We start from the raw sequence: 27,424 nt of genomic DNA, 5'->3' as shown, positions 1-27,424 counted from the left end.
GGACTCCTCTTTTCTGCTGGTCGCGGTCAGGGAAGTGACACCCCACCTCAGCTGTCTGGCTTCGTGGTCAGCAGGTCAGCTCTTCACTCTCCTTTCTTCATCCACTGCCCAACAGAGAGAAGGATGCGACAGTCCTCCAGCAAGTCCTCCAAGGCCCAAAGCCCCTTGCAGAGAGACCGTCCCCTCCAGGCTTACCTGCTATGTCCTCACCTGCTCCCCTGTGGACATTTGTCCCCTTCATGCCCCGGGGGCTGGGTGACCAGCAGCAGCTAAGCTCATTCCTCCTCTCCAGGCCACAGCTCCACCATCTCTGAAGGTGTCGCTTTCTTTAAATTTCTAAAAACCTATAAATCAGGGACTTCCCTGGTGCTCCAGTGGTTAAGACTCCACACTTCCACTGCCAGGGGTGTGGGTTCAATCCTTGGCTGGGGAATGAAGATCCCACATGCCAGGTGGTACAGCCCAAAGAGCAAACAAAAACTATAAATTACTAACAGAAACTAAGGACATCTGGGTGTTTTCTCTTCTCTGAAAGTTATTTTTTTAATCTATTGTTGCATCTTCCGTCTGCCACAGAGAGCCAAGCCACAGAACCAGGAAGGAGGCCCTGCCGGGAGTGTTGGCAGAGTCAGCTCCAATCTTGACGTCACTTGTGCTGGGCAGTGATGCCCCATGCATTGGGGCCAGAGCACCTCCCACTCGTCCTGTACAGACACAGGCTGGACAGCTGCCCCTTCAGGCCCCACTGTCTGCCTCTGCGTTCTTTTCAGGAAAAGGCATCCTTTCACTCCATGGCTCAGGTCAGGGACACAGCCCTGTTGCCAATGCCAGGTACTAGCACTGACTCTGGTGACTGAAATAGGCAATAAAGCAAATGGGATCAAGGATGATGGAAGTACACAAAACCAGAAAGAAGCAGCCAACGAGTCTACCAAGAAACAAGTATACTTTTTATTGTCAAGAAACATCGATTCTTAAACAACAGTGTTCGCTTCACTCTTAGCTGAAAACGGCTCTGAGTGACATTCTCTTGCCAATCTGGACTTGGTGTAACCGTGCTGCAGTGTATTCACTGTAACTAGAAATATCTTTGGCATTTTCTTCCCTTAGCGTCGTAACTCGTAAAACATTTGTACAAAAAAATGTAGATTTACAGAAAATATGCATATAAATCACTTATCCTAAAACGTAGTAAATAACGTAGCAAAAACTTGATCAAATCCGTTTCATACACAAGCTGGACAGATTGGCTGTGCGTAATCTCTAACTTATCTATGGTGTCTTATAAATTAGTGCTTTGACCTTAAAAAGGAGGTTTATAAAAAGACCCCTCATAGTGTCGAAAATTCTTAACTTCTCTCTCCATTCCCACTTTTTGTAGTCCCTAGAATTTATACTCATCACAAACATATCACCATTCTTATAAAAAGTAGTTACTTTAAGAAAAAAGTTGCACTGCAATCATGATACGTTACATTCAAAATTCCATGTTATCCAGAGTTCTTCCCTTTATAAACACATGTCTGAAATAAGAGCCCATGCCCATCCATGCAGAAGTATCTGGTAAGCAGGGTACCAGCCTCAGTTTCATTGCTTGGGGCCACGTGGTCACCACGACACTGGCGGGCGTCTGGATCCAGAACGGCCTCCCCGTCCCATCTGTGCCCCTCCTCTGCCTTGTACCCTCCTCAAGAGACTTTGCAGTTGTTTCTGGAGCAGCGTCTGGGGGGGCTCTGGGGGAGGTGGGTGCCCTTTGCTTTTCGGAGGCTGGTCCTCTTGTGGCCGGAGCTGGTGGCAAGGGAGCAGGGGCGGCCATGCAGCATCCTGGCATTCAGGCCGGTGGCCATCGAGAAGGACTTGAGGTGGCCCCTGAGGGCCGTGGGCAGCGGCAGCCTGTCCACCAAGTGCACAGGCGTGCAGGACACCACCGCCCTGCAGCACAGGTCCTGCAAGCTCAGTACTTGGGAGAGAAAAGGAAACCTGGTTCAGTTGTGTTGTCCTGGGCATGGGGGCAACACCGGGGCAGCAGGACGCCTGTCCACCCTTCTCTCTGGGACTCTGGGGCAAGGTGTCAAGTCCCAGTCTCCCACGCTGTGCCTACATGTGGCGATTAGAAATGGGTGGTCCTGCTTCCGTCTCCTTAAACCCAGTTTGCCTCCAAACTTGAGACCACCACTGTCTCTCCCACTGGGTCTGAGAGATGAGTCCTGCCCGGTGATGGCCAATGAGGTCTCCTTAGGATTAATGCAACCAGCTTTTGGGGCTTGAGGCCAAGGGCTTCAGGAAATGTGCTTCCCAACTGAGTAGCTGACCCAAAAAATGTGTGTTGTCAGCTTTATAAAGACATACTGGAGAATACACCAGAAAAGCAAATGCTGTCACTTATATTTCACCTACATCATTCGTTTTATAACGGAGTCAGAGTCCCTGCTCAGATAAAGCAGGGCTTCCAAGGGGCCTGCTGGGAACAGAGACTGTGTCTCACCCTTGGTGCGGTCAGGGCACTCCTCAACCCCTGGAGGATCAGACAGAAGAAACACAACCCAGGGCTTTGGCTTCTTTTAGAATCAAGGTCCTAATAATTTTCAGAACAGTGCTGCTCAACTAGGGGCGATTTTGACTCCCTAGGTCATTCAGCAAAGTCTAGAGACATTGATGGTTTTCACAAATGGGGGCAGGGAGACCAAGGATGCAGCTCACCCACAGCATAGGAGATGCCCCCACCAGAGGACACTCCATCCCAAGAGGCTCTAATGCCAAGGGGCAGAAGCTCCGATTTATGAGAATGGAGACAGCGACCTGGGGGCAGGTCCTGGGAGGCTGAGTGCTGGGGGGCTGCTGGGCAGCCTGGAGGAGCACCTACCCTTGCTCGGCCTCCAGAGCCGGTCCATCCCGTGCCGCAGCAGCACGATCCTGGCCAGCTCCATGAAGGACTCAGTGATGTTGAAATTGCACAGCGGGCTGACCTCGAAGAACGTCACACCCAGGCGCTCCGCGTAGGCCTGGGCCTGCTCTGTGGGGACCTGCCGCTTGAAGGCCAGGTGCAGGCGGTTCCCCACCAGGATCTTAGGGACCCCCGGGGCATGCTAAAGGGTGACAAAGAGGCAAGGAAAGTGGGTCAGGTGCAAGCTTTGTTGTTGGTATGACAGGTGTCCTGGGGTGATATCCACCTAGAACTTCAGAGTATGTCCTTTTTTGAAAGTAGGGGCTTTGCAGATGGAATTAGTTAAGATGAGGTCTTGGGGTGGACCCGATATCCCATTACTGTGTCCTTTTAAGAAGGGGAGAGGACACAGGACACCAGAGCAGAGATGCATTGAGGCGTCCACAGGTCAAGGACCAGGGACGGTCAGTAACACCAGAAGCTGGAGGAGGCAGGAAGGATCCTCCTCTCTAACAGAGGGAGCCAACCTTGATTTTGGACTTTGACCCCAGAACTCAGAAAATGAGTTTCCTTTGTGTTCAGCCATACAGTCTGTGGTGAGCTGTTACAGCCACCCCAGGACACTCACAACAGTGGGTGGGACTGACCACTCGAAGTCCCCATTGGCAGCTGGGCTGCTCAGGGTGCCAGCAGGTAGCAGCCTAGTCACCACTGGTCAACCCACCTGACTGTGTGCAGGGCCTCATCCTGTGCTAGGAGGCGACATGTCCTCCCTGCTGTGGCTGGAGCCTCGTGCCCTGGCTCCCCTGCCCACCCCTCCGTGGGCCCACAGGGAGGGAGCCCTGCCCCTGTTGTACCTCATTGATCTCCTTAATCCACCGGTCGATGCCATCAAAGGACCAGCGGTTTGCGATGTCGTACACCAGGATCACACCCTGGGGAGGCAACAGGCCTCTCAGTGGCCAGCACGCAGGCCACTCAGGCACACACTCACAATGAGCTAAACAGTCATTCTACTTATTTTAACGCAAAACACATTTTTTAAAATTTATGTGCCAAATGTAGCAGCTACATGATCATTTCCAATGATAATTTCATAAGCTCATGGAGAAACCCTCAAATGTGAAGGTGAGTTGGGTACTGGAGCTCAGTTCCCCACATTCATGAGCTGGTCCAGGGACATGGAATGTGGGGGGACTGCAGAGCCCACCCACCTGGACAGAGAGTTCCCACACATGTGCAGACACACACGCATGTGAATGTGGCGCACACACAACCCACATGCCTGCATGTTTATGTATGCACATGCATAAATGCACGTGAGTGCACACCACTCATGCACACATATGTACAAATGCAACACATGCAACCACACCCCCCTGATGCTGAAGGCTTGGGAGTCACCAAACAGTCCACAGCACAACTTTAGATTCTGGCATCAACTTATATGTAAGCTAATTGCCTTGTCCTCCAAGTATCCATTAAAGAGCATTCCGAACGTCATTATTAAAGTCAGTTTGACCTCCCAGTTCAAGGGATGTTACCTGTGCGCCACGAGAGTAAGAGCGGAATATGGTACAAAATCTTCCCTGACCCGATGTGTCCCTGGAAAAGATATTAGATGCCTGTAAGAAGAAATCACTGCTTCTTGACAACAGGGTTTTTGAACTTGGGAGCCAGAGCAAGTACATTTTATAATTATCAGTCAGTGACCATCCCAAAGGAAAGTCCAAGCTCCCAACAAAACGCTGGACACATTTTCCCTGGAGAGATCCAGACCTTGAGATGTCCTTCTGGGCCCTTTCTCTTTTCTAATTATTTGAAAAGTCAACTAGAGAAAGTAGTAATGGGTTGAAATGTGATGTGTTAGCTGCTCAGTCGTGTCCGACTCTTTGCGACCCCATGGACTATAGCCCGTTAGGCTCTGCTGTCCATGGGATTTCCCAGGCAAGAATACTGGAGTGGGTTGCCATTTCCCTTCTCCAGAGTAATGGGTTTCCACATAATAATTCTGACATTTCAATAAATCTAATTTAGGTTTTTAACAACAACAAAAAAATGTTGTTTAATTTGGAGATAAAGCTATGTAGTAAGGAATGTGAGTCTACATTGAGGGAGAAAGAGGCCAAAGGATTTGGTGGGGTCACTCCACTTCAATTAACTCAAAAAACATCATGGGAGTTCCCTGATATCCAGTGCTCAGCATTCCTTGCTTTCACTGCCAATGGTGTAGGTTCAATCCCTGGTCGGGGAACTAAGATCTGGCAAGAAAAGATCACAAGAAGCCAGCCCTGTGAATACACCCCTATGTTCCTCAATAAGAGGAAATGATCCTGGGATGCATTCATCAGGATTAAGAAGAATAGCACTTTGGGACGGACTCCACCCTGTCTCAGGGCATTCACTGAGGTGGACTGACCACCCCCAACCAGGCACATTGGCTCCATTTCAGATGCCAAAGAAACAGGAGCAGCTGTTACAAAAGACTTCTGAGTCCAGGAAAAGTTTGGATTGAGAGGGGAGCCCTCAGGAGGTCTCTGGGGAGGAAGGAAGGGAAAAGAGATTTGAGAGTCAGCAGGGACAGGGACATCGAGCGGACATCATGGAGAGAGGCTTCCCGGGTCAGCCTTGGGGGCTTACTGCTGCTGGTTAGGGGTGGGTGGGGGTGGGAGAAGCGGCTCTGGGCCCACTGGAGACACTTGTGGCCTTGAGAGAGATTTGGCATGGTCAGGCGGGAGAATGGAACCATGCAGGTGGCCCAGGAGAGGGGATGACACAGGAGCTAGTGATGGTGGTCAGGAAAGCCACATGGCGTAGGGGCAACCCAGGGATTAGTCACAGCAGGAAAACCCTAGTCACCCACCCCTGGAGCTGGAGGGCCAGGGGTATCACACCAGAGCATCAGAACCAAGGCTGCCAGGAGTGGGGACCAAGAAAGAGACCCGATCCAGAGCTGGGCGACACCCTGGCCTCTTACACTCCCATCCCCGTCCACCCTCCACCCTGTTGAGCTTGGTCACAGCATATGGCCCCTCTGGGCACCAGCGAGGCAGAAGAAGGCCACATGCTTTGGACTGACTCCGAGGCCCATGCAGATCTCAACTCCCTCGGGAGCCATTGGGTCAGGCTGGGGCTGAAGCAGTGGATCTTCCCTCAGATGGCATCAGAGTCCCCAAGGGGCAGGACAGCTCCCCCCACCCCATGTTCAGGGGTCAGGAGGGACCCCTGACTCACCAGAGCTGCAGCTTCACCCGCCGGCCGTCCAGCAGGATGGTGGTGGTCTTGTAGTCAATGCCTGTGAAAGAGGGTTGAGGCAGCTTAAGTGCCAAGCACTTCCACAAAGTCTTGTTCTGGTAAAAGGTGCAGATCAGAGAGACAATCTCATGCTGGGGGAGAAAGGATTTCCCACTGGTGGGATCCAGCGCTCACAGGGCAGCTGAACTGGACTCTACTTGGACCCTGGTCCCCCAGCCTCACCTACCTTCTATCTGAAGCAGTCTCCAACCTCCACTCCTCCCTTACCACCACCGCCTCCAGCTCAGTGCCCAGGCCCTTGCCACAACCTGAGAGGTGGGCAGCAGGAGCCCCCACAACCATTCTGCCACTGGCTCTACACACGGCCTGCTGGCCCCAGGTTTGCTGAGAAACTGTGGGCAGCCCAGTCACACACCCTTGTCTCTGCTGGACTCAGGGCTAGAACGTGGCACTCCTTTCCTCCCAAGTTATCCCACTGAGAATGTAAGGTAAAAGTGTGTAGCAAATGAAATTAGTAATGAAGTATTATCTCAACTATGCAAAGATGAAACATGTACCTACATGCACAAGGGTGATGAAGTAAAGTTCCTGTACTATGGCTAGACAAGAAAAACTTAGACATAGATCGTTTTTCTGCCCACATGGACTGCCTCCCTCCTCTGCCTTGTGTATTGGACATCTGCATTGACCACACCTCCATAGGAGACAACGTGCGTGCCTGCTAAGTCGCTTGAGTTGTGTCCAACTCCTTGTGACCCTATGGACTGTAGCCCACCAGGCTCCTCTGTCCATGGGATTCTCCAGGCCAGAATACTGGAGTGGGTTGCCATGCCCCCCTCCAGGGGATCGTCCTGACCGAGGGATCCAACCTGCATCTCCTGCATTGCAGGCAGGTTCTTTATCGCTGAGCCACCAGGGAAGCCCATAGGAGAGAACATTCCTTCTTAGTTTTGTAAACCATCAGGATGGCCTGGTCAGCACTTGATAACTCCTCAGGAGATAACCTTCTTTCCTAATGTTGTGAGGGGTCATGATGACCTGGATTTGCTTTGGATGAGCAGACCTAGATTATGTAAACCGTCAACATGCCTTTTGATGTATATCCCTTTGTCTCAAAAACGTTTATAACTGTGCTTAGACCTGTGACAGGCAAAGCAGTCCTCAGAGCTTTCCAAAAGACAGTCTCCCAGGTTATAATTCACAGGTTGGTACAAATAAAATTTTCCATTTCTTTCTTGAAAAATGTTAGTCTCTCAGTCATGTCCAACTCTTTGCAACCCCATGGACTAGGGCCCACCAGGCTTCTCTGTTCATGGAATTCTCCAGGTAAGAATAACGGAGTGGGTTGTCATCTCCTACCCCAGGGGATTTTCCAAACCCAGGGGTTGAAATTGGGCCTCCTGCATTGCAGGCAGATTCTTTACCATCTGAGCCACCAGGGAAACCCTTCATTTTCTTTCTTAGACTAATTGATTAATTTTTCATTGACACTCATGGTGTAGTTGACAGGATATCAGAGACACCCACCGGAGGACACCCGGGGTCTACCCTGAATGGGCGCTCAGTATCAGCCTTTTGAGCCCCGCCGGCTTCTCTGTACTCCTCAGGTGTTCTGGTGAGCTCTCCTGATATCCAGATGTCACTGTTTAAGTAATGATCCTACAACTTTTATTTAAGGTCTTCTGTACTTGACTTGGAGTCTTAAGGGGCACTGGTGAATTTCCTTGGTAGAGTCCTAGGGAAGTCTGGGCAGGATGCTCAAAGAAACATAGGCAGCTGGGGTTTTGTTAAATTTGGCTTCAATTAAGAAGAAAGAAAAAAAAAAAAAAAAAAAAACAAGTCGATACATGGTCTGACCAAACAGTTTGCCAATGACACAAGCCAGCCTGCTCAGCCCCAAGAACAAGGGACATCAGCTCCTTCCTGCCACAAGGTGTCCCCAGGTGACTGAGAACCTAAGGGAGGTGTCCGGGGATCAATCCTCCAGATGAGCAGCAGTCCTTACAGCAGATCCCACTGTTCTTCTGGGGACACATGAGATAAAAGCTGATCACCCAGTACTCCGAGCACCCATAGTGGTTTTAGACTGTCAGAGGGTGAAACTAAGATACGTAAAAAAGTCGAGCCAATCCTGGGGGTAACTCCCTGGAGAGCTAGACTCAGAAGCAGCACAAAGCTCATCAGCCACACTCAGGAAGTTGTTCAGATCATATCTCACCTCTGAATTAGGCAACCAAATCGATAATGGGAAACTGTGCTTCAGAGGCCAAACAGCTCACGGACTGACAGCCACCTATGGGGACACAAGCTGGGTTTATATAGAACTGATGTTTGCAAGTGCTTACTTAATTGGAAATTAAAAGAAATCCTGCCTTGAAATGACCAAGTTGGGATTCTTTTTTTGGCATTCCAGAACTGATTTTTGTGTGAACACTCAGAAGAAGCCAGCAGAGGATAATTGCTTACTATGTCAGTTAGTCTCTGACTGACCCTGCTGGCAGGGTCTCCTGGAAACTAGAGTAATAAAAAGCTTTTCTTTTTTCTAAAGTTGGATTGTGTGCATGCATACTAAGTCGCTTCAGTCGTGTCTGACTCTGCAATCCTATGGACCGAAGCCCGCCAGGCTCCTCCATCCACGGGATTCTCTAGGCAAGAATACTGGAGTGGGTTGCCATGCCCTCCTCTAGGGGATCTTCCCAACCCAGGATCGAACCTGCATCTCTATGTCTCCTGCATTGGCAGGCAGGTTCTTTACCACTAGTGCTATCTGGGAAGACTTAAAATTGGGTTAGCAGCAGAAAATATTTGTGGGGCTAGTTTCTTGGATCATTTGAATTGGAAAGGCTCCTAATTGTTAAAATTTCAAAAAACTCATCTTAAACTATTTTACCTGTTTTAATCGGTATGCAAAAGCCCCAAAGGCAGGGGACTTCCCTGGACGTCTAGTGGTTAAGAATCCAGATTGCAATAGAGGGGATGCGAGTTCTACTCCTGGTCAGGATAGATCCCACATGTTGCCGAGCAACTAAGCCCATGTGCAGCTACTGAACCCACAACGAAAATCCCGCCTGCCCGCCTGCCGCAATGAAGACCCAACACAACCAAAAAAAAAAAGTCTTCTTCATAAGTCTCCTGTCTTAAAGTAGGTTAAGGGCAATGCCACGTGTCTGGTGGGGATGGCAGAATATTCAGCCTCACGTTCTGAGGACACATCATCCAAGTGTTTAGGACACAGTATAGATGCCAGAGAGTGTTTAGGTCAGTAGTTTCAGATTTGGGTAATTGCATCTTTTAAAAATAATTTTTTATTTATTTAATTTTATTTATTTTTGGCTGTACTGACTCTTCACTGCTGCACTCGGGCTTTCTCTAGTTGTGGCAAGTGAGCCTACTGTGGTGGCTTCTCTTGTTGCAGAGCACAGGTTCTAGAGTTAGAAGGCTCAGTAGTTGCGATGTGTCGGCTTAGTTGCTCAGCAGCAATGTGGAATCTTCCCAGACTAGGGATCAAACCTGTGTTCCATGAATTGGCGGGAGAATTCTTAAACACTAGACTACCAGGGAAGTCCTGAAATTACATCTTGTAGCAACTACCAAGGTTCTCTTTACAGTCCTTTAAATCCCTTCGAATGCTTATGTCCTTCCTTTAGCAATAGTCAGCACTGGGGCAAATGTAGCATGAGACACCCACACACATACACAATAAATAAATAGAATATATACACATTTAATAAGTAGAGTGTATATATGCATAATAAATAGGTATGAATGCATATAATATATACACATAATAAATACAATGATAATTACATTATATATTTCATATAAACTGTACATAATTTAGAGATATCAAGGGAACATTTCATGCAAAGATGGGCACCATAAAGGACAGAAATGGTATGGACCTAACAGAAACAGAAGATATTGAGAAGAGGTGGCAAGAATACACAGAAGAACTGTACAAAAAAGATCTTCACAACCCAAATAATCACGATGGTGTCATCACTCACCTAGAGTCAGACATCCTAGGGTGTGAAGTCAAGTAGGCCTTAGGAAGCATCACTAGGAACAAAGCCAGTGGAGGTGATGGAACTCCAGTTGAGCTATTTCAAATCCTAAAAGATGATACTGTGAAAGTGCTACACTCAATATGCCAGAAAATTTGGAAAACTCAGCAGTGGCCACAGGACTGGAAAAGGTCAGTTTTCATTCCAATCCCAAAGAAAGGCAATGTCAAAGAATGCTCAAACTACCACATAATTGCACTCATCTCACATGTTAGCAAAGTAATGCTCAAAATTCTCCAAGCCAGGCTTTAACAATACATGAACTGTGAAATTCCAGATGTTCAAGCTGGTTTTAGAAAAGGCAGAGGAACCAGAGATCAAATTGCCAACATCCACTGTATCATCAAAAAAGCAAGAGAGTTCCAGAAAAACATCTATTTCTGCTTTATTGACTATGCCAAATCCTTTGACTGTGTGGATCACAATAAACTGTGGAAAATTCTGAAAGAGATGGGAATACCAGACCACCTGACCTGCCTCTTGAGAAATCTGTATGCAGGTCAGGAAGCAACAGTTAGAACTGGACATGGAACAACAGACTGGTTCCAAATAGGAAAAGGAGTACGTCAAGGCTGTATACTGTCACCCTGCTTATTTAACTTATATGCAGAGTACATCATGAGAAACGCTGGGCTGGATGAAGAACAAGCTGGAATCAAGATTGCCAGGAGAAATATTGGTAACTTCAGATATGCAGATGACACCACCCTTATGGCAGAAAGTGAAGAAGAACTAAAGAACCTCTTGATGAAAGTGAAAGAGGAGAGTGAAAAAGTTGACTTAAAGCGCAACATTCAGAAAACTAAGATCATGGCATCCAGTCCCATCACTTCATGGCAAATAGATGGGGAAACAGTGGAAACAGTGACAGACTTTATTTTTTTGGGCTCCAAAATCACTGCAGATGGTGACTGCAGCCATGAAATTAAAAGACGTTTACTCCTTGGAAGAAAAGTTGTGACCAACCTAGACAGCATATTAAAAAGCAGAAACATTCATTACTTTGCCAACAGATGTCCGTCTAGTCAAGGCTATGTTTTTTCCAGTAGTGTATGAATGTGAGAGTTGGATCATAAAGAAAGCTGAGTGCTGAAGAATTGATGCCTTTGAACTGTGGTGTTGGAGAAGGCTCTTGAAAGTCCCTTGGACTGCAAGGAGATCCAACCAGTCCATCCTAAAGGAGATCAGTCCTGAGTGTTTATTGGAAGGACTGATGTTCAAGGTGAAAGTTCAATACTTTGGCCACCTGATGCAAAGAACCGACTCATTTGAAAAGACCCTGATGTTGGGAAAGATAGAAGGCAGGAGGAGAAGGGGACGACAGAGGATTCGATGATTGGATGGGGGCTCAATGAACATGAGTTTGAGTAAACTCCAGGAGTTGGTGATGGACAGGGAGGCCTGGCGTGCTGCAGTCCATGGGGTTGCAAAGAGTCAGACACAACTGAGCAACTGAACTGAACTGATACATATTTATATATAGAGAATATAGAAGTATATATTTATGGTTCAGTGGTAAAGACTCCACTTTCAATACAGGAGACATGGGTTTGATCCCTGATGGAGTAGATCCCCTGGAGCAGGAAATGGCAACCCACTCCAGTATTCTTGACTGGGGAATCCCATGGACAGAGTAGTCTGGTGGGCTAGTCCATGGGGTCACAAGAGTGGGACATGACTTAGCAACTAAACCACCACCATCATACATAAAAGTTAACTTTGAAGTTGCTCAGATGGTAAAGCATCTGCCCACAATGCAAGAGACCTGGGTTCGATTCCTGGGTTGGGAAGATCCCATGGAGAAGAGAATGCCTGCCCACTACAGGATTCTTGCCCAGAGAATTCCATGGACAGAGATTACAGTCCTTGGGGTCACAAAGAGTTGGACATGACTGAGGGACTAATGCTTTTTTTTGCATACACACACACACACACAGATACAAATATTTAGTTTTTCCCTTGGAATGCTTAAAGGTTTTTCACTGTCTGCCTGAAGCAATACATAAGTACACTTGGGTATCTATTTTTGCATCTGGAGATAACGTGGGCTTTGGCACATCTGCTTCCAGACAATGAGAGAAGACGCTTGCTACTCACAGGCTAGAGGGCTGTTTCACTTTTATCCTAAAGGAAGTTAATCTACCGCATGAGCTGGGCTGGCTCCTTTGATTTAGAAAGTCTCCTGCTGCTGCTGAAGCTGCTGCTAAGTCGCTTCAGTCTTGTCTGACTCTGTGCGACCCCATAGACGGCAGCCCACCAGGCTCCCCCGTCCCTGGGATTCTCCAGGAAAGAACACTGGAGTGGGTTGCCATTTCCTTCTCTGATGCATGAAAGTGAAAATTGGAAGTGAAATTGCTCAGTCATGTCTGACTCTTCGAGACCCCATGGGCTGCAGCCTACCAGGGTCCTCCATCCGTGGGATTTTCCAGGCAAGAGTACTGGAGTGGGGTGCCATTGCCTTCTCCGAGGAAGTCTCCTAGTGTACTTATATTTTAGGTCCACAATAAAAAAAAGTTTCCATAAATGTAAAAGAATTCATTCCTGATGGTCTTCTTAAGCATACTTTTAAAATGAGTTTTTAAAACTATATTTGGTTTTTGTTTTCATGAGTTGTGGACACACATGGTTTCAGGGGTCACATCATTGTCTAGGGCTTAGTGTGGAAAATGTACCACACCTGTGTTCCACTCTCCATTTTATTTATTTATTTAGATTCACTGCACAGCTTGTAGGATATTAGTTCCCTGACTAGGGATTGAACCATGGGCCCATGCCAGTGAAAGCACCAAGTCCTAACCAATTTTCCATTACAGAAGGTGAAAATATAGTTCTGTTTCACTGCCCTACCCCCTGCCTCTATCTCTAACACACATTCTCTCTCTCATTTATACATGCACACACTAACAGAGTCTAGTTATGTTGCTGTTTTAGCTAAATCAATATTCAATTTTACATCAATATGACCAAGTGAACACTGTCCAGAACTGACCCATGTGGTGTACTATGTTTATCTGTCCTTCATGTACAATTTGTTTTTGTTTTCGGTACACTGTGTGACATGTGGGATCTTAGTTCACCAACCAGGGATCCAACCTGTGTCCCCTACATTGCAAGACAGAGTCTTAGTTGGATTGCCAAGGAAGTCCCTGAGTTTTTTTGTTTGTTTGTTTCTTCCAGAGTTAAAGATTGCCTTTTGGTTTACTTGCTTAGTTTTCTCGAAATTATCACTAACTCCTCCCTATAATCTCCCTAGTCATCTAAATCTCTAGATGTGGGCCTATCTAAACTCAATGAAGAGTGACTGCCCTAGACACAACATAAATAAATGTCTAGGCTGCCCTTACTCCTTATTGAGTTTAGATAGGCCCAGAGCTGAGGTAGTTAATAATTTTCCTTCAGAAATGCAATCTGACCTTTCCTCTGGCAAGGTATGAGGGGATTTTCTCCTCGACGCTGGTGTTTTGCAGTTCCAAGCCTTATTATGGGGCATCTTTATTCGTCATTGTTTTGCTGACCGCTCAATGGGCTCTTTCAGTCTGGAGATGCAAATCTTTCAATTTGGGGAAACTTTTTTTTTTCATATTTAGCTATTTGGCTGCATCGTGTCTTAGTTGCGGCACCCGAGCTCTCTAGCTGTGGTACACGGGCCAAGCTTCTCCGCAGTATATGAGATCTTAGTTCCCAGACTAGGGATCAAACATTCATCCCTTGCATTAGAAGGCAAATTCTTAACCACTGGACCACCAGGGAAGTCCCTGGGGAAACTTTCTTGAATGATGCTTTCTTCCTCTGAGATGTTATTAATAAGATGTTGCCTTTCTTTGGAAATTTTATTTCTGCCATCACATTTGCAATTTCCAAGATCTTTGTTAATTTTTGACATTCTGCCTCTGGTCACAGCCGCAAAGCTCCTACTGGACCAGCCCTCCTGCAGATAACAACTCCCAATGGTGGACATGATATAAAAACCAGTGAGCTGACAACCCTGGAGAGTGACTGACTAAGCAGGTGGGAGAGAGAGTGTCTTCATTGTTTTCTCCACATTGGCATCATAGCTTGCAACAATCGTATAGTTTGGAATTGTCTGGGGCCAGCTTCCTCCCCAGGTGGAAATTAACCTAACACAGAAGAAGCAGGGATGGGGCATGGGCAGGAAGCAGCTTTGAAGAGAAGGAATAGTGGAGAGTCCAGTATGCCTGAAATCAGGCACACCCCTCAACCTGTCAGTTACATGAGGCCACACACACTTCTCTTTGCTTAAGTTTCTTTGAGTGGACACTGCACCAGAAAATGCTCTGTCTGACAGAAAACCCATGAAGCACAGTGACTGGAGAGAAAGACAGAGAAAACTTGACACACAAATCTTGGAAAAGCTACAGAAGTACCTTTTAACATCTTCCCAAAGTAGAGCACAATGCCCTCCACACCCCGGAGTTTCACTAACAGTAAAAATGTATTTGGGCTTCCCAGGCAGTGCTAGTGGTAAAGAACCCGCCTGCCAGTGCAGGAGACCCAAGAGACATGGGTTCGATCCCTGGATCAGGAAGATACTCTGGAACAGGAAATGGCAACCCACTCCAGCTTTCTTGCCTGGAAAATTCCATGGACAGAGGAGCCTGGAAGGCTACAGTTCGTGGGGTCACAAAGAGTCGGACATGACTTAGCAACTGACCACCAAACATGTATTTAAAAGAAAATCTAGGGACTTCACTGGTGGTCCAGTGGCTAAGACTCCACACTCCCAAAGCAGGGGGCCCAGCTTCGAATCCTAGTTGCAGAACTAGATCCCACATGTCACAACTAAGAGCTCACTTGCCGCAACTAAGACGTGGTACAGCCCAATAAATAAATAAAAATAAATAAATAATTTTAAAAATCTAACTCAGCGATGATGATGTAACTATTAATGTTGAGACCCAAACTGAACCCTGACTCTGGTGGTAGTTCTCATCAGGGCCAACCCCTGCCGGCTCACCTGTGCTCCGCACACCAACCGTGATGCCTGGAACCGTCGGGCACCCACCCCGAGCCATGTGTGCTCTGGAGACCCAGGCCCACATGGTCTCCATCAGTATTAATGTCCTTTAGAGCTGAGACCCATCCTTCTTCCTGCACAGACCCATCTGTGCAGCTGAGTGACCCACTCCCATGGCAGGCACCTCCTTCATCCCTGTAGCTGAGAATTTGGGACAGGGAAGAACAGGGGAGGTTGAGGGGGAGGGTTGGGGGGGATGGGAAATAAAGCCTGAGAAAACATTCCTCCCCTTTGATCTGTAGGGTGGAAAGTGGGAGCAAAGATGGGCTAGCCCACCGGGGACCCCACAGGTTTCCCATATAGGACTGTGAAGACCCTGCAAGGAGAAGCTCTGTGGCACCTGAGAAAATCCCATTCCTGATGACCAGCAGTTCCCTCCCTTTTCTTTTCTTTTTTTAGTTAACTTATTTTTTATTGAAGGATAGTTGCTTTACAGAATTTTGCTGCTTTCTGTCAAACCTCAACATGAATCAGCCATAGGTATACATATATTCCCCTCCCTTTTGAAAGTCCCTCCCATCTCCCTCCCCATCCCACCCCTCTAGGTTGATACAGACCCCCTGTTTGAGTTTCCATACAGCAAATACCCATTGGCTATCTATTTTATATACGGTAATGTAAGTTTCCATGTTACTCTTTCCATACATCTCACCCTCTCCTCCCCTCTCCCCATGTCCATAAGTCTATTCTCTATGTCTGTTTCTCCATTGTTGCCCTGTAAATTAATTCTTCAGTACCATTTTTCTAGATTCTGTATATATGTGTTAGAATACGGTATTTATCTTTCTCTTTCTCCCTCCCTCTTCCTGTGCCTCAGTTTCCCAGATGGCTCATGTCTGAGACCTGCCACCAGCAGTGGCCTCAGATCAGCACAAGCTCCATTCTTCCCCAGGCCTCTGGGTCCCAGAAGATAAACCCTCCATCAAGGCTGTGTCCACCACGGAGAAGCCCCCAAGTCCCACCTAGTCATGCCAGGTTCAAAGCCTCATTGTGAGGAGGGTCTCTTTTTTCATCCACTTATTTATTGAATCATTTTTTGTTTTTCTTTTTAATGTTCCTCCATTTATGTGTTTGCTATGTGCCTATTTATTGTACTTCCTCTTCTCTGACTGTTACTTTTTGGTTCATAGTTTTGACAGCAGTAATGTCCGTGTTAGGCTCAGAAGGTGTAACACACATTCGGTGCACTCAGCCAATTCACCAAGAGCTCTGTCCATCAAAATAAAATAAAAATACACCAAAGCTCCTAGAACAAAACCTGTCGGAATGTTCACTGAGTGAATCAGAACAACAGAGACAAGAAGAGAGATAATTTTAGCCTAAAAGAAAAAGCAAATGTCAACTGCTAAGCCACTCCTTACACTTTGAGGCCACCGGATGTGTAAATAATCTATTTCAGCTCCTCCTGCACCTGCTGAATTCTATCTCTATGACTGGGAGGATCCAGACATGTAAATACCGGCTAAGTATCATTGACGAACGTATTCATCATGAGAACCTGACTTTTCAGAACATGTCTTATGTTGAATTAAAATATCTGAAAGCAGAGTGCTGGCTGCCAGGGGTGAGGGAGGGTCCAGGTTTCCACTTGCAGGGATGAGGAAAATGTTCTAAAATTAGAAAGTTACAGGGTTGTGAATGTCTCAAATGCCAATGAATGATTCACTTTAACACGGTTGCATATGTGTGTGCTAAGTCGCTTCAGTCGTGTCCAACTCTTTGTGACCTTGTAGCCTGTAGCCCACCAGGCTCCTCTGTCCATGGGATTCTCCAGGCAAGAATACTAGAGTGGGTTGTCATGCCCTCCTCCAGAGGAACTTCTTGACCTAGGGATGGAACCCGTGTCTCCTGCAGCTCCTGAATTGCAGGAGGATTCTTTTTCTTTTTTCTTCTTCTTTTAAACAACTTTTTATTGGATATAGTTGATTTACAATGTTGAGTTAGTTTCAGGTGTGCGGTAAGATGAATCAGTTACACATATACATATATCCATTCTTTTTCAGATTCTTTTCCCGTATCAGTCATTACAGAGTATTGGGTAGAGTTTCCTGTGTGATACAGCAGGTTCTTATTACTTATCTATTTTATATATAGTAGTGAAAGTGTTAGTTGCTCAGTCATGTCCAGCTCTTGCGACCCCGTGGACTGTAGCCCGCCAGGCTCCTCTGTCCATGGGATTCTCCAGGCAAGAATACTGGAGTGGGATGCCATTTCCTTCTCCAGGGCAAGTGGATTTTTTACTGCCGAGCCACCAGGAAAAGTCCTTTAACATGACTAGTTTTATATTATGTGAATTTCACCTTTAAAAAAATCTATAGGTAAGTCCTATCCCAAGATGTACCCTGCCCGGCTTTTCAGATCAGAAGGGCACTTTGTTGGGAAATGCTGGGGCACCTCATAGGACTGAGGGGGCTCAGCATGGGAGAAGCATGGAGACCCCAGGGCTGAGGTACAGGCCCAAGCTTCACCCATGGCTCAGAGCCTACCTCACGTTTCTAAGTGGTTCTAAAAGTGTCATATTTTAAATGGGGATTTGAAGTGTGTTCATCATATGAGAATACCTCGCAGAGAGCAGCTACTGAAGTCCACACTAGTCCCGCTCTTTTTTTTTTTTTCCATTTATTTTTATTAGTTGGAGGCTAATTACTTTACAATATTGTAGTGGTTTTTGCCATACATTGACATGAATCAATCATGGATTTACACGTATTCCCCATCCCGATCCCCCCTCCCACCTCCCTCCACACCCCAAGTCCCGCTCTTTTTCAGAGTCTGTGCTTAGTCGCTCAGTCGTGTCCAACTCTTTGTGACCCCATGGACTGTAGCCCACCAGGATCCTTTTGTCCACTGGGGATTCTCCAGGCAAGAATACTGGAGTGGGTTGCCCTGCCCTCCTCCAGGGGATCTTCCCAACCCTGGGATTGAACGCAGGTCTCCCCCATTTCAGGCGGATTCTTTACTGTCTGAATCACCAGAGAGGAAAGTGTATTCCCTGTACATTTCTCCTTCCTGGTTTTTCTCTTTGAGATAGCAAAGTGGGGACTTCCCTGGCACTCTAGTGGTTAAGAGTCTGAACTTCCAATGCAGGGGGCAAGGGTTCAATCCTTGGTCAGGGAACTAAGATGCTACACGTAGTATGGACAAAAAGAAAAAAAATATAGCAAAGTGGTTTGACCCTGGCTACCCCAGCTCATCTACACAGCTCCCAGCTCTTAGCTGCCCCAGCTGCTCACTCCCCATTTGGGGGCTAAACTCCCATGCCTTCCCTGGCAGGGACAGGACCACTGTCATGCCCGCCTTTTCCCCTAACAATCTATGTGCTAAGCTACTGTATTCAGGCCTTGTGAAATCCCACAGCAAGAACAAGCTCCACCAACCAGATACTGATGGGACCCAGTACATCACCCACCAAGAATGAAATTAGGGGTAACCCAGAGTTTCCCCTAACTATCACTTGATATGGCCCAACGACTACCCCTTCTTTCCAGAGCCCCGACACCTCAGAGGGTCCCAGCCCCTTCAAATTGCAAAGCTGCCCCTGCCAGGTCTCAAGGTCACCCCTTAATGTGGGCACTGCTTAGACCTGGACTCAGGCCACCAGCAGGGCTCAGTGATCAGGTCCAAGTTCCCCCTGCTTGCCACACAACAGGTCAATGAATCCAAGAGACAAGATGTTGGGGCAAGGAATACGATGAAAGCCGGTTGACTGAGAAGATGGCATAAATAAGTGGAGAGAAATAATGTGTTCATGGATTGGATTGATAGACCCAGTATAGTTAGGTTGGCAGTTCTCCCCAAATTGATTCATAGATTCAGTTTCAGTCAAAAATCCTGGTTGGATGTTTTGGGGGTGGGTAGATTGACAAAGCTAAATTTTATATGGAAAACGAAAGGAATTAGAATAGCTCTCATGCAGCAAGGAAGACCCAGTGCAGCCAAAACTAAACTTAAAAAAAAAAAAGAAGATCACCTAAAGAGACAAGTCATCTGCGTTAGCAAACTGATGAAATGCTGGTAGCATCTTAAGCCAGCATGCTGCAGTCAGCCCAGCTTTAGGAGCCCCTGGAGCCCCTGCAAATGGGTGGATGGACCGGCACCCTTGCTCCTGGAGAGGAGGAGAGGGGAGGGTAACCCAAGCCAAGTGAGGAATTTGGTTGAGGCCTCCAAGGAGGCAAGCTCACTTCTGAAGAAGGTAAACCCTGAAGACGTCACTGAAGCTGCTGTCTTACATCACAGCCCCTTTTAAATTGTCTTCTTTGTGGATCTGACAAAATCTACATAACTGATATTTTTAGGTCCAAGCCCCTCGGGCATTGCAGCTCTTCTGTTTTTGTTTATACACAATTCACCCTTTGCCCCCAATTAAGCTAAAGAAGCCTGGAAATTTTGAAACAGAGGTTCAAAACAATCTCTTAAGGTGAAGTGAGCCTACCACAGCCTGCAAGTGCTCAGCAATATGCCAGCCATTTCCATACACCTCGCTGCCTCTCTTCACCCCTAACAGTGGACATGTCGAATCTGAGCTCCTGGGCCAGTGACGAATAAGCAGGTGTGGCCGGCAGGACCTGGGCAGGCCCTGGAGGCTGTGATTACCTGGCTGAGCTCACCCTGCAGCCACCAGGCATCCCATGACAGTAGCAAAGGACACAAGGGGTGGTGGGTGGGCCTCTGGCTCTGGTAGCTGAGTCTGTGACTGGAAGGAACCTGGACTGGCTAGTTCTGAGCCCTTCCCTGTCCATTGCCTAAAGTCAGGTTCACCCGGGACTGGGGGTTTGCAGGACTTAGAGATCAGACTAAAGGGGCTGTCACCACTGCAGGGAGAAGATCCCACAAAGACACAGGAGAGGTAGGACTTACTCAAGGACTTTTAACAAGAAAATCTCATACAAATGCACTTTTTTTTTTTTATAATTTTCAAATACATGGAAGTATTTATGACATAAATTTAAAAACCCAATGCATTAAGTTTACTGAGTGCTCACAAGTGATACTGAGGGAGATGAAGGAGTTTGACCATGAATAAGGAGGATAAAACACGACTCAACTCTCAGTTCAAACTGGAAAGTGATGACTTTATAAATCGTGTTTTGAATCCTAAAGTGGTTGCCCAGGGAGATGGGCAGAGTCCCTGTAAGCTGTCTGCAGCATCTAGAAGGTAGCAGGAGAGAGTGGGCATCTCCTGGCAGAAAGACTGTCAAAGGCAAAGAGAAAAGACAAATAACCTATTTCACACCATGGTTCTTCTATACTCTCAATAAGTGGGAACTGTTATTTTTAGCTCTTGGCAAACATGAAATGGAGAAAGAAAGATAGGAGCTTCCTGCTGGGCAAAGGAAGCTGGAGAAACAGTCAAAAGAAAGTAGTCAGAGAAACAGTGAGTCTCCTGTTGGGAAGGAAAAAAACTGGAAGGCGAGAGATTGTAGCTTTTAATGTCAGTGTGATCCACTCCCATCACTCATGAAATGAACAAAATGTAGAAACTCAGCAGTCAGGGAAGGAAAGGGTATGAAGGTGGCATCAGGAACACTCCAGCCCGAGCCCAGGGGGGACCCAAGATGAGCCGCAGCCTTGATTTGCCTCCTTCTGGATCCTGGCTGTTGAGGCCTTCTTTCCACTTCTGCCTGGAGCAGGACTTCCAAGGGGTGAAGAGGCAGGACTGAGCACCAACCCACTGGACAGCAGTGAGGCTCCAGGGCCAGTAAAGGCCTGGCAGGACCGTGAGTGTACATGTCACTCATGGGATGGAAGGACAGCTCCTTGGGCAATGGGCCACCCAGTGAGAGGTCTCCACAGCTCACATGCACCCTCCTGCTCCTCCCAGGAGTTGGGTTGCAGGACAGGATCAGGAACCCAAGACCCCGCCCTCCAACTGCAGGCTAGGAGGAAAACAGAAGGTCCTTGGTGGAGAAGCCAGGCCTCACCAGACTGTGTCAGAGCACAGACTACGTGCAGGTGGAGCTGCCCGGGTATGAGACAGACACAGGGATCCACAGCAGCTCCTCCTGAGAGCACGGAGCAGACCCACCTGCAGAGCAGAAAGCATGCAGGTGGGGGGTTGTCTGGTGCCCCGGCTGCGACAAGAATGACAAAGCAATGCCGGGGAAGGGGGTCTCTACTGGGTATCCAGCTGGAAAAGAATGTGTCTTGACCTCCACCCCCCACCATTCCTCAGTCCAGGGGGACAGCAGCCTCCAAAGTCAGAGATAAGACAGTGGAGCCTCAGAGGACATCCCCAGCCTGGAACAGGCAGAGACTTGTTCAGCACCCAGAGGCCCCACCATGAATACCCATCATTTGGATTATGTAAAAATGAAGGGTTTCTGTTCTTAGAAATACTATTAAAGGGATTAAAGGCAACACATCAACACATGAGTAGGTACTCACGATACGTATTTCTGACAAAGAACTCACAGCCAGAATGTATTTTTTCAAACACCCGCACTGCCCAGTAAATTCAACCTAATGAAAAATGGACAAAGGTGTTCAATCTCATCAGTCATTAGAGAGATACAAATTCAAACTATACTATACTTTCCAGAAGGGCTAGAATGCAAAAGAACAAGAACCAAGTGTTGGTACGGATGTGGGCAAACAGAACTCCCAAACTTGGCAGCAAGAGTCCAAACTGAAAACATTTTCAGAATATCTTCTTAAATTAAACATATGTGTGCCACAATACTCAGCCATCCCAGGTATATTCTGACAGAAATAGGTCTTTGGTATTCCAAAGATGCACAGTGGAAACATTCACAGCAGGACTAATCACAACAGCCAGAAGCTGGAAATCACAGAAATGCCAACCCCAGCAGGGTGGGTAAATAAATAGATCAGGGCGCATTCACACCAGGGATATCATAAACCATCCACAACCATATATGACCCAGGAGAGTCTTACACAATGAGAGCAAGAGAAGCAGTCACAGTACAGCTCTAATTTTTACACAGAATGAACGAAAAAATAATGACCCATGCTGTCAGAAGCCTGGCCAGCGGTCATGTTTTGGGGTGTGGTGGCTGGCGGAAGGACTGGGGGCCCAGGAACCTGTTGGTGTTGCGCTTCCGGGGTGCTGGTTGCATGCGTTTGTTAGCTTTGTGAAAATTCACTGAGCTATGCAGTTATAATAGGTACATTTTCCTATATGTATGATTCATACTTCAACAAAAGTTTAAAAAGGAATGGGAAACAGAATTCAACTTGTAAAAATGTGAGCCCAGGAGCAGATGGAAATTCATTCCAGTTACTTCATGCAATGAAACAATCTAATAAAAACATGAAGTTGGTAAAATAGTTCAAAGGAAAGTTTTTTAATGAACTTGTAAAGAAGTTTTTAAAAATTGAAAAAGAGGAAAATTTTAAAAGTAAGGAAAAATTAGAGAATTCTCTGGTGGTCCTGTGGTTAGGACTCTGTGCTTTCACTGTAGAGGGCATGGGTTTGATCCTTGGTTGGGAAACTAAGATACTCCAGTATTCTTGCCTGAAGAATTCCATGGACAGAGGAGCCTGGCAGGCTACAGTCCATAGGGTTGTAAAGAGATGGACACAACTGAGCTACTAACAGGCAGAATAATGGCCCATCAAAGAGATCCATGTCCTAATTCACAGAATTTGTGGATATGTTAGGTTACATGGCAAAGGGGAATTAAGTTTTGCTAGTGAGGTGATCTTACGATACAGAGATTATTCTGGATCATCTAGTGGCCCCAGTGTGATCACACCCGTGCGTGCTAAGTCTCTTTGGTCATGTCCGACTCTTTGTGACCCTATAGACTGTAGCCCTGCAGGCTCCTCTTTTCATGGGATTCTCTAGGCAAGAATACTAGGTTGGGTTGCCGTGCCCCGCTTCAGGGGATCTTCCCAACCCAGGGATCGAGCCCATATATCTTACATCTCCTGCATTGGCAGGTGGGTTCTTTACCACTAGCACCACCTGGGAAGCCCAGTGTGATCACAACCTTTCTTAAAAGTGAGGCAGGAGGCAGAGTCCAGCTCAGAATGATGAGATTCAAGAAAGACCCCCGCAACCCCCACTGCTGGCCCTGAAGGTGGGGAAGGACCTACAGGCCAAGAGACAAAGGTAGATTCTAGAATGTGGAAAAGGCAGGAAAACAGACTCACTACTAGAACCTCCAGAAAGGAATGCAGGCCTGCTGATCTTTATTTTAGCCTATGAGATTGTGCTGACTACCACCCCTCAGAACTGTAAGAGACTTTGTATTATTTCAAGCCACTACATTTGTGGCAATTTGCCCAGCAGCCACAGGAAACTAATACAACTGGTGTCGCTGAAGTAGAAACACCAATAAATGCACCAGAAGATGTTTTGAGGACATAAGATAAATTTCCCTAAAATTGAGAAAAAAATCTGCAAATTGAAAGAGTACTCAGTGTGTCGGGAATACAAAATGAAGCTTTCAGCTCTGAGACATGGTCTGGTTAAGCTCAAGAAATGAAGCAAAAGGAAGGAACCCTTCAGAAATTCGTGAAGAAAATGCAAATCACCCCGTATAGGGAAAAAAAATCAGCTGACTTCAGGCTTCCCCACATCCAATGGCAGAGGAGGGAGCAGTACTTACAAAGGTTGAGGGAAAGAAAACAGCAGTTGAGACTATTACACCCAGCCAAGACAGTGTTCAAAGATAGAGGCAAAGGACAGTGTCAGACATGAAAATGCTTAGGAAACACTCATGAGCCCTTCCTCAAAAAATGATTGAAATGAAATTAGCTAATCAGAGGGACGGCAAAATAAAAGATTACAGGTGAGCACAGAGGACTCTGAAATATTGAATTAACACTGAGCAATTGTGGGCACTGTAGCTACTATGCAGAATTGGGTGTTTGGAACCTGGGCAACCTGAATATAATAAACAGCCTCTGAACTCAGGCATAGGGTGGAGGGAGATGGGTTGTGAGGCTGAAAGGCCCTCACCTTTTCTGCCAGAAGCACCCACACTGTTTCAGAGTGAAATGTATCTTTAAAATAATAATTATGATGATTCCAATTTCTTACAATTTTTCATAATCTTGTTCAGTTGTGAATAGTTTTATTTATTTATTTTTGGCTGCCCAGGTCTTTGTTGTTATGTGGGCTTTCTCTAGTTGTGGCAAGTGGGGGCTACTCTCTAGTTTTGGTGCGCAGGCTTCTCACTGTGGTGGCTTCCCTCGCTGCACAGCATGGACTCTGGGGCACGCAGGTTTCAGAAGTTGCAGCCCCTGGGCCCAAGGGTTGCAGCTTCTGGGTTCTGCAGCACAGGCTCAATAGTTGTGGCACACAGGCTTAGTTGCTCCGCATCATGTGGGATCTTCCCGGATCAGGGATTGAACCCCTGTCTCCTGCATTGGCAGGCAGATTCTGTACCACTGAGCCACCAGGGAGGCCCCATAGTCTCTTTTCTTAATCCAAGAAAAACCTTTTAGTAAATCAAAGACCCACAGAGGGCGCATCTATCTGCAGCGTCTCAAGCCAAGCTGACAAGACCTTTTGTGGAACGTGTCTTTTTAGCCTAAATCCTCCCTCTGTGTCAAGGAAAAAACTTCAGGAGAAATCACTAACTAGTTGTTGGAAGTCTCGGTTCAGCACATAGAATGAAAGTAACAGAGCAGAAGCACCAAGCCTCCACTCACACCAGCCAGAAGGACCTTTGTGCAAACGCTGGTCCACATTCCTTTTTGCCCCCACATTGTTCATCTACTACAGAACAGACAACGTTCCACAGCCTATTCCCCCCAAACATACACAGCACTGTGTTTGCTGAAAGTTTTGTTACTTCACCTCTGGCCCATCCATTCACTGAGCCCCACACCAAGAGGACCCAGCTGAGGAGGAAACAGTCACAGCTCCCCAGCCTCTTAGAGCTTAAACCCAGCACTGCGCTGTCCAGCACTTCTGCTGCCTCGCAAGTGGCTGTCCAGCACTATAAATGTGGCTAATGCACACTTTTAGGGCTTCTCCAGTGGCTCAGCAGTAAAGAATCCACTTGTAATGCAGGAGACCTGGGTTCCATCCCTGGGTTGGGAAGATCCCCTGGAGCAGAGCATGGCAACCGACTCCAGTATTCTTGCCTGGAGAATCCCATGGATGGAGGCTATCGTCCATAGGGTTACAAAGAATTGGATGTGACAGAAGTGACTGAGCATGCACACTTTTAGTTGTATTTCTTCTAACATGCTTTAAGCGTAATAAACTACATGTAGCTGATGACATCATCTTGGACAGTCTGTTCTAGAATCAGAATCTGCATTTTCATAGGACCAGGGGGTGACTGTTATATGCACTGCAGTGTGAGAATGGATCCAGGTTTTCACCGTCAGCTCATGCCCGCATCTCAAGCCTTCCCCAATTCACTGTGCCGCCCATTGTCTTCTCAGTCCTACCCTGGCTGACCAGGACAAGAAGCAGCCCCAGGCAGGCTTGAACATTAAGATTCCACTCCCTAGGCTGCCTTCCTCAGCTACCCAGGAACCAGACAGCAAGCAGCAGCCTCTGTATTGGAAATGTGGCTCCTGCCCCTGAGATGTTAGCTCAGGGGTGAACATCCACAGGTCTCCTTCCACAGCCACTCAGTCTGCACCGGCCAAGCAGCCTGTGGTGGGTAAAGACCTGGGCACTGCGGGAACACCTGGTCCCCCCACCTCTTGGCCCAAGTTCCGCCCACTTTCCTCCCTGCTGCCCTTCTTTTCCTCCTAATGCCCACCCTCTTTCAGGGGCTGCTGCTCTCAAACCAGAAACTTCCCGGACCCCCTGTAGGCTGCCATCGGGTCCTCTGGTCTCCCGTCACCCTGGGACCCTCACTCTCTGTCGGTCCTTCCCTTCTTGCACCCCAGACCATGCTCCCTAGAGTTACTAGGGAACCTTGCCCTCTCAGGCCTATCCACCAGGAGGAGGAGCCCCTCCACACACAGGGAACCCTGGAGAAGCCTCGAGATGTGTCCGCTGTGCTTCCCCTCCCTCCCTTTCCATCCGACCCACGCGCAGAGCCACCACCTGCGAGCCTGCCCCCGCTGTGCTCCGATCCCACGCTCCCAGCCCCTCGCCGGCGTCTCATCCCCACGCGTCCTTTCCAGACTCGTCGTGTGCCAAATGCGCCCTGCCGGCAGGACACCCTGGAGCAGCCCCGCCAACCTTCCTCCCCAAACCCGGACTGTGCGGTCGTCTGGCAGTCACCCCCAGGTCAGGAGGACCCCAGCGCCCCATTCAGCCGCTCGCTCCCGCCTCACGCTCGGAGTGCGCGCGTCCCAGCCGCACCCCCACCAGTCCCCTGGGTCCCCCATGTCCAGGGTTCGGGGTGTGCAGCTGGGGCTGCCCGCGTCGTGCGAGCGGGATTCAGGCAGAGACTCGACGGCCCTAAGCCCGGCGCTCCCCTTCCGGGTCCCGCGTCCCCTCTCTTTCACAGTCCCGGCGCGCTCCACCCCTCCTCTCCGGGCCTCGGCGGCCTCGCTTTCCCTCCCAGGCTCCGCGCCCCCTGCTCCCCTCCCTGATCTCCCTGCTCCCTCCGCCCGCGGAGCGCTCCCCTTCGGGACCCCGTACCTCCCCGGCCTCTTTTGCTCGGCTCGTTGGCGCCCCTCCCCGGGCCAGCTACCCGTCTTCGCAGCCCCCGCGCTCTCCACCCCCTCTCCTCTCCTCCCCTGCAACCCTCCCCCGCCTACCTCTCGGGCCTGCGCCCCTCTCCTCCCCAGCCCCCGCGCGCTCCACCCCGACTCCTTCCCGGCCCGGCGCTCACCCGCGGGGTGGCCGTACGGGGACTCGGCCGCACCGTCCTGCAGGCTCGCCAGGATCTCGCCTTTGCCCACGTCGCTGTCGCCCACCAGCAGGAATTTGAGCAGAAAGTCGTAGGCGCGGACCGGGCTGCCCCCGGTGCTCATCGTGCCGCGCCAGCGCCCGCGCCCATGCCCAGCCCACGGGACAGCGCAGAGGCGGTGGCCTGGCAGTCCAGCGCCGCGCGGGTCCAGAGGTCCCTGGAGCACTGCTAGCCCCGCGGTCCCCGCAGCCTGACAGCGCGCACTCGGGCTCCGCCCAGCCATTGGCCGGCCGCAGTTGCTAGGGCAGCTATACGCTCTCATTGGCTGGCTGCCCATCCATCTCGCTTTCGTCTCCGCCTCCAGGCCGCTCCCCACCCGCCCCTCCCGGGAACCTACGGTCTCTGCTGCCTACGGTAGACGGGAGGCGGGGTGGGGCGGGGCCAAGGGTG

The 27,424-nt window shown here is 48.4% G+C and overlaps 1 protein-coding gene across 1 annotated transcript; it reads right to left on the bottom strand.

The window, feature by feature from the left end:
- Positions 1 to 929: 929 nt before the first annotated feature.
- On the bottom strand, positions 930 to 27,212 carry RAB40B (RAB40B, member RAS oncogene family). Its single transcript, XM_061141246.1, has 6 exons — positions 26,957 to 27,212; positions 6,119 to 6,179; positions 4,429 to 4,489; positions 3,742 to 3,819; positions 2,864 to 3,086; positions 930 to 1,960 (listed from the first exon to the last, which is right to left on the bottom strand). The coding sequence occupies exons 1-6, from the start codon at positions 27,096 to 27,098 to the stop codon at positions 1,689 to 1,691; spliced, it is 837 nt and encodes a 278-aa protein (XP_060997229.1). The 5' UTR covers positions 27,099 to 27,212; the 3' UTR covers positions 930 to 1,688.
- Between the last annotated feature and the right edge of the window lie 212 nt (positions 27,213 to 27,424).

The sequence above is a fragment of the Dama dama genome, chromosome 5 (assembly GCF_033118175.1).
Source record: "Dama dama isolate Ldn47 chromosome 5, ASM3311817v1, whole genome shotgun sequence".
Classification (NCBI taxonomy): Eukaryota; Metazoa; Chordata; class Mammalia; order Artiodactyla; family Cervidae; genus Dama; species Dama dama.
The sequence above is the reverse complement of the archived record's forward strand: the minus strand, read 5'-3'. Positions and strand labels throughout refer to the sequence as shown.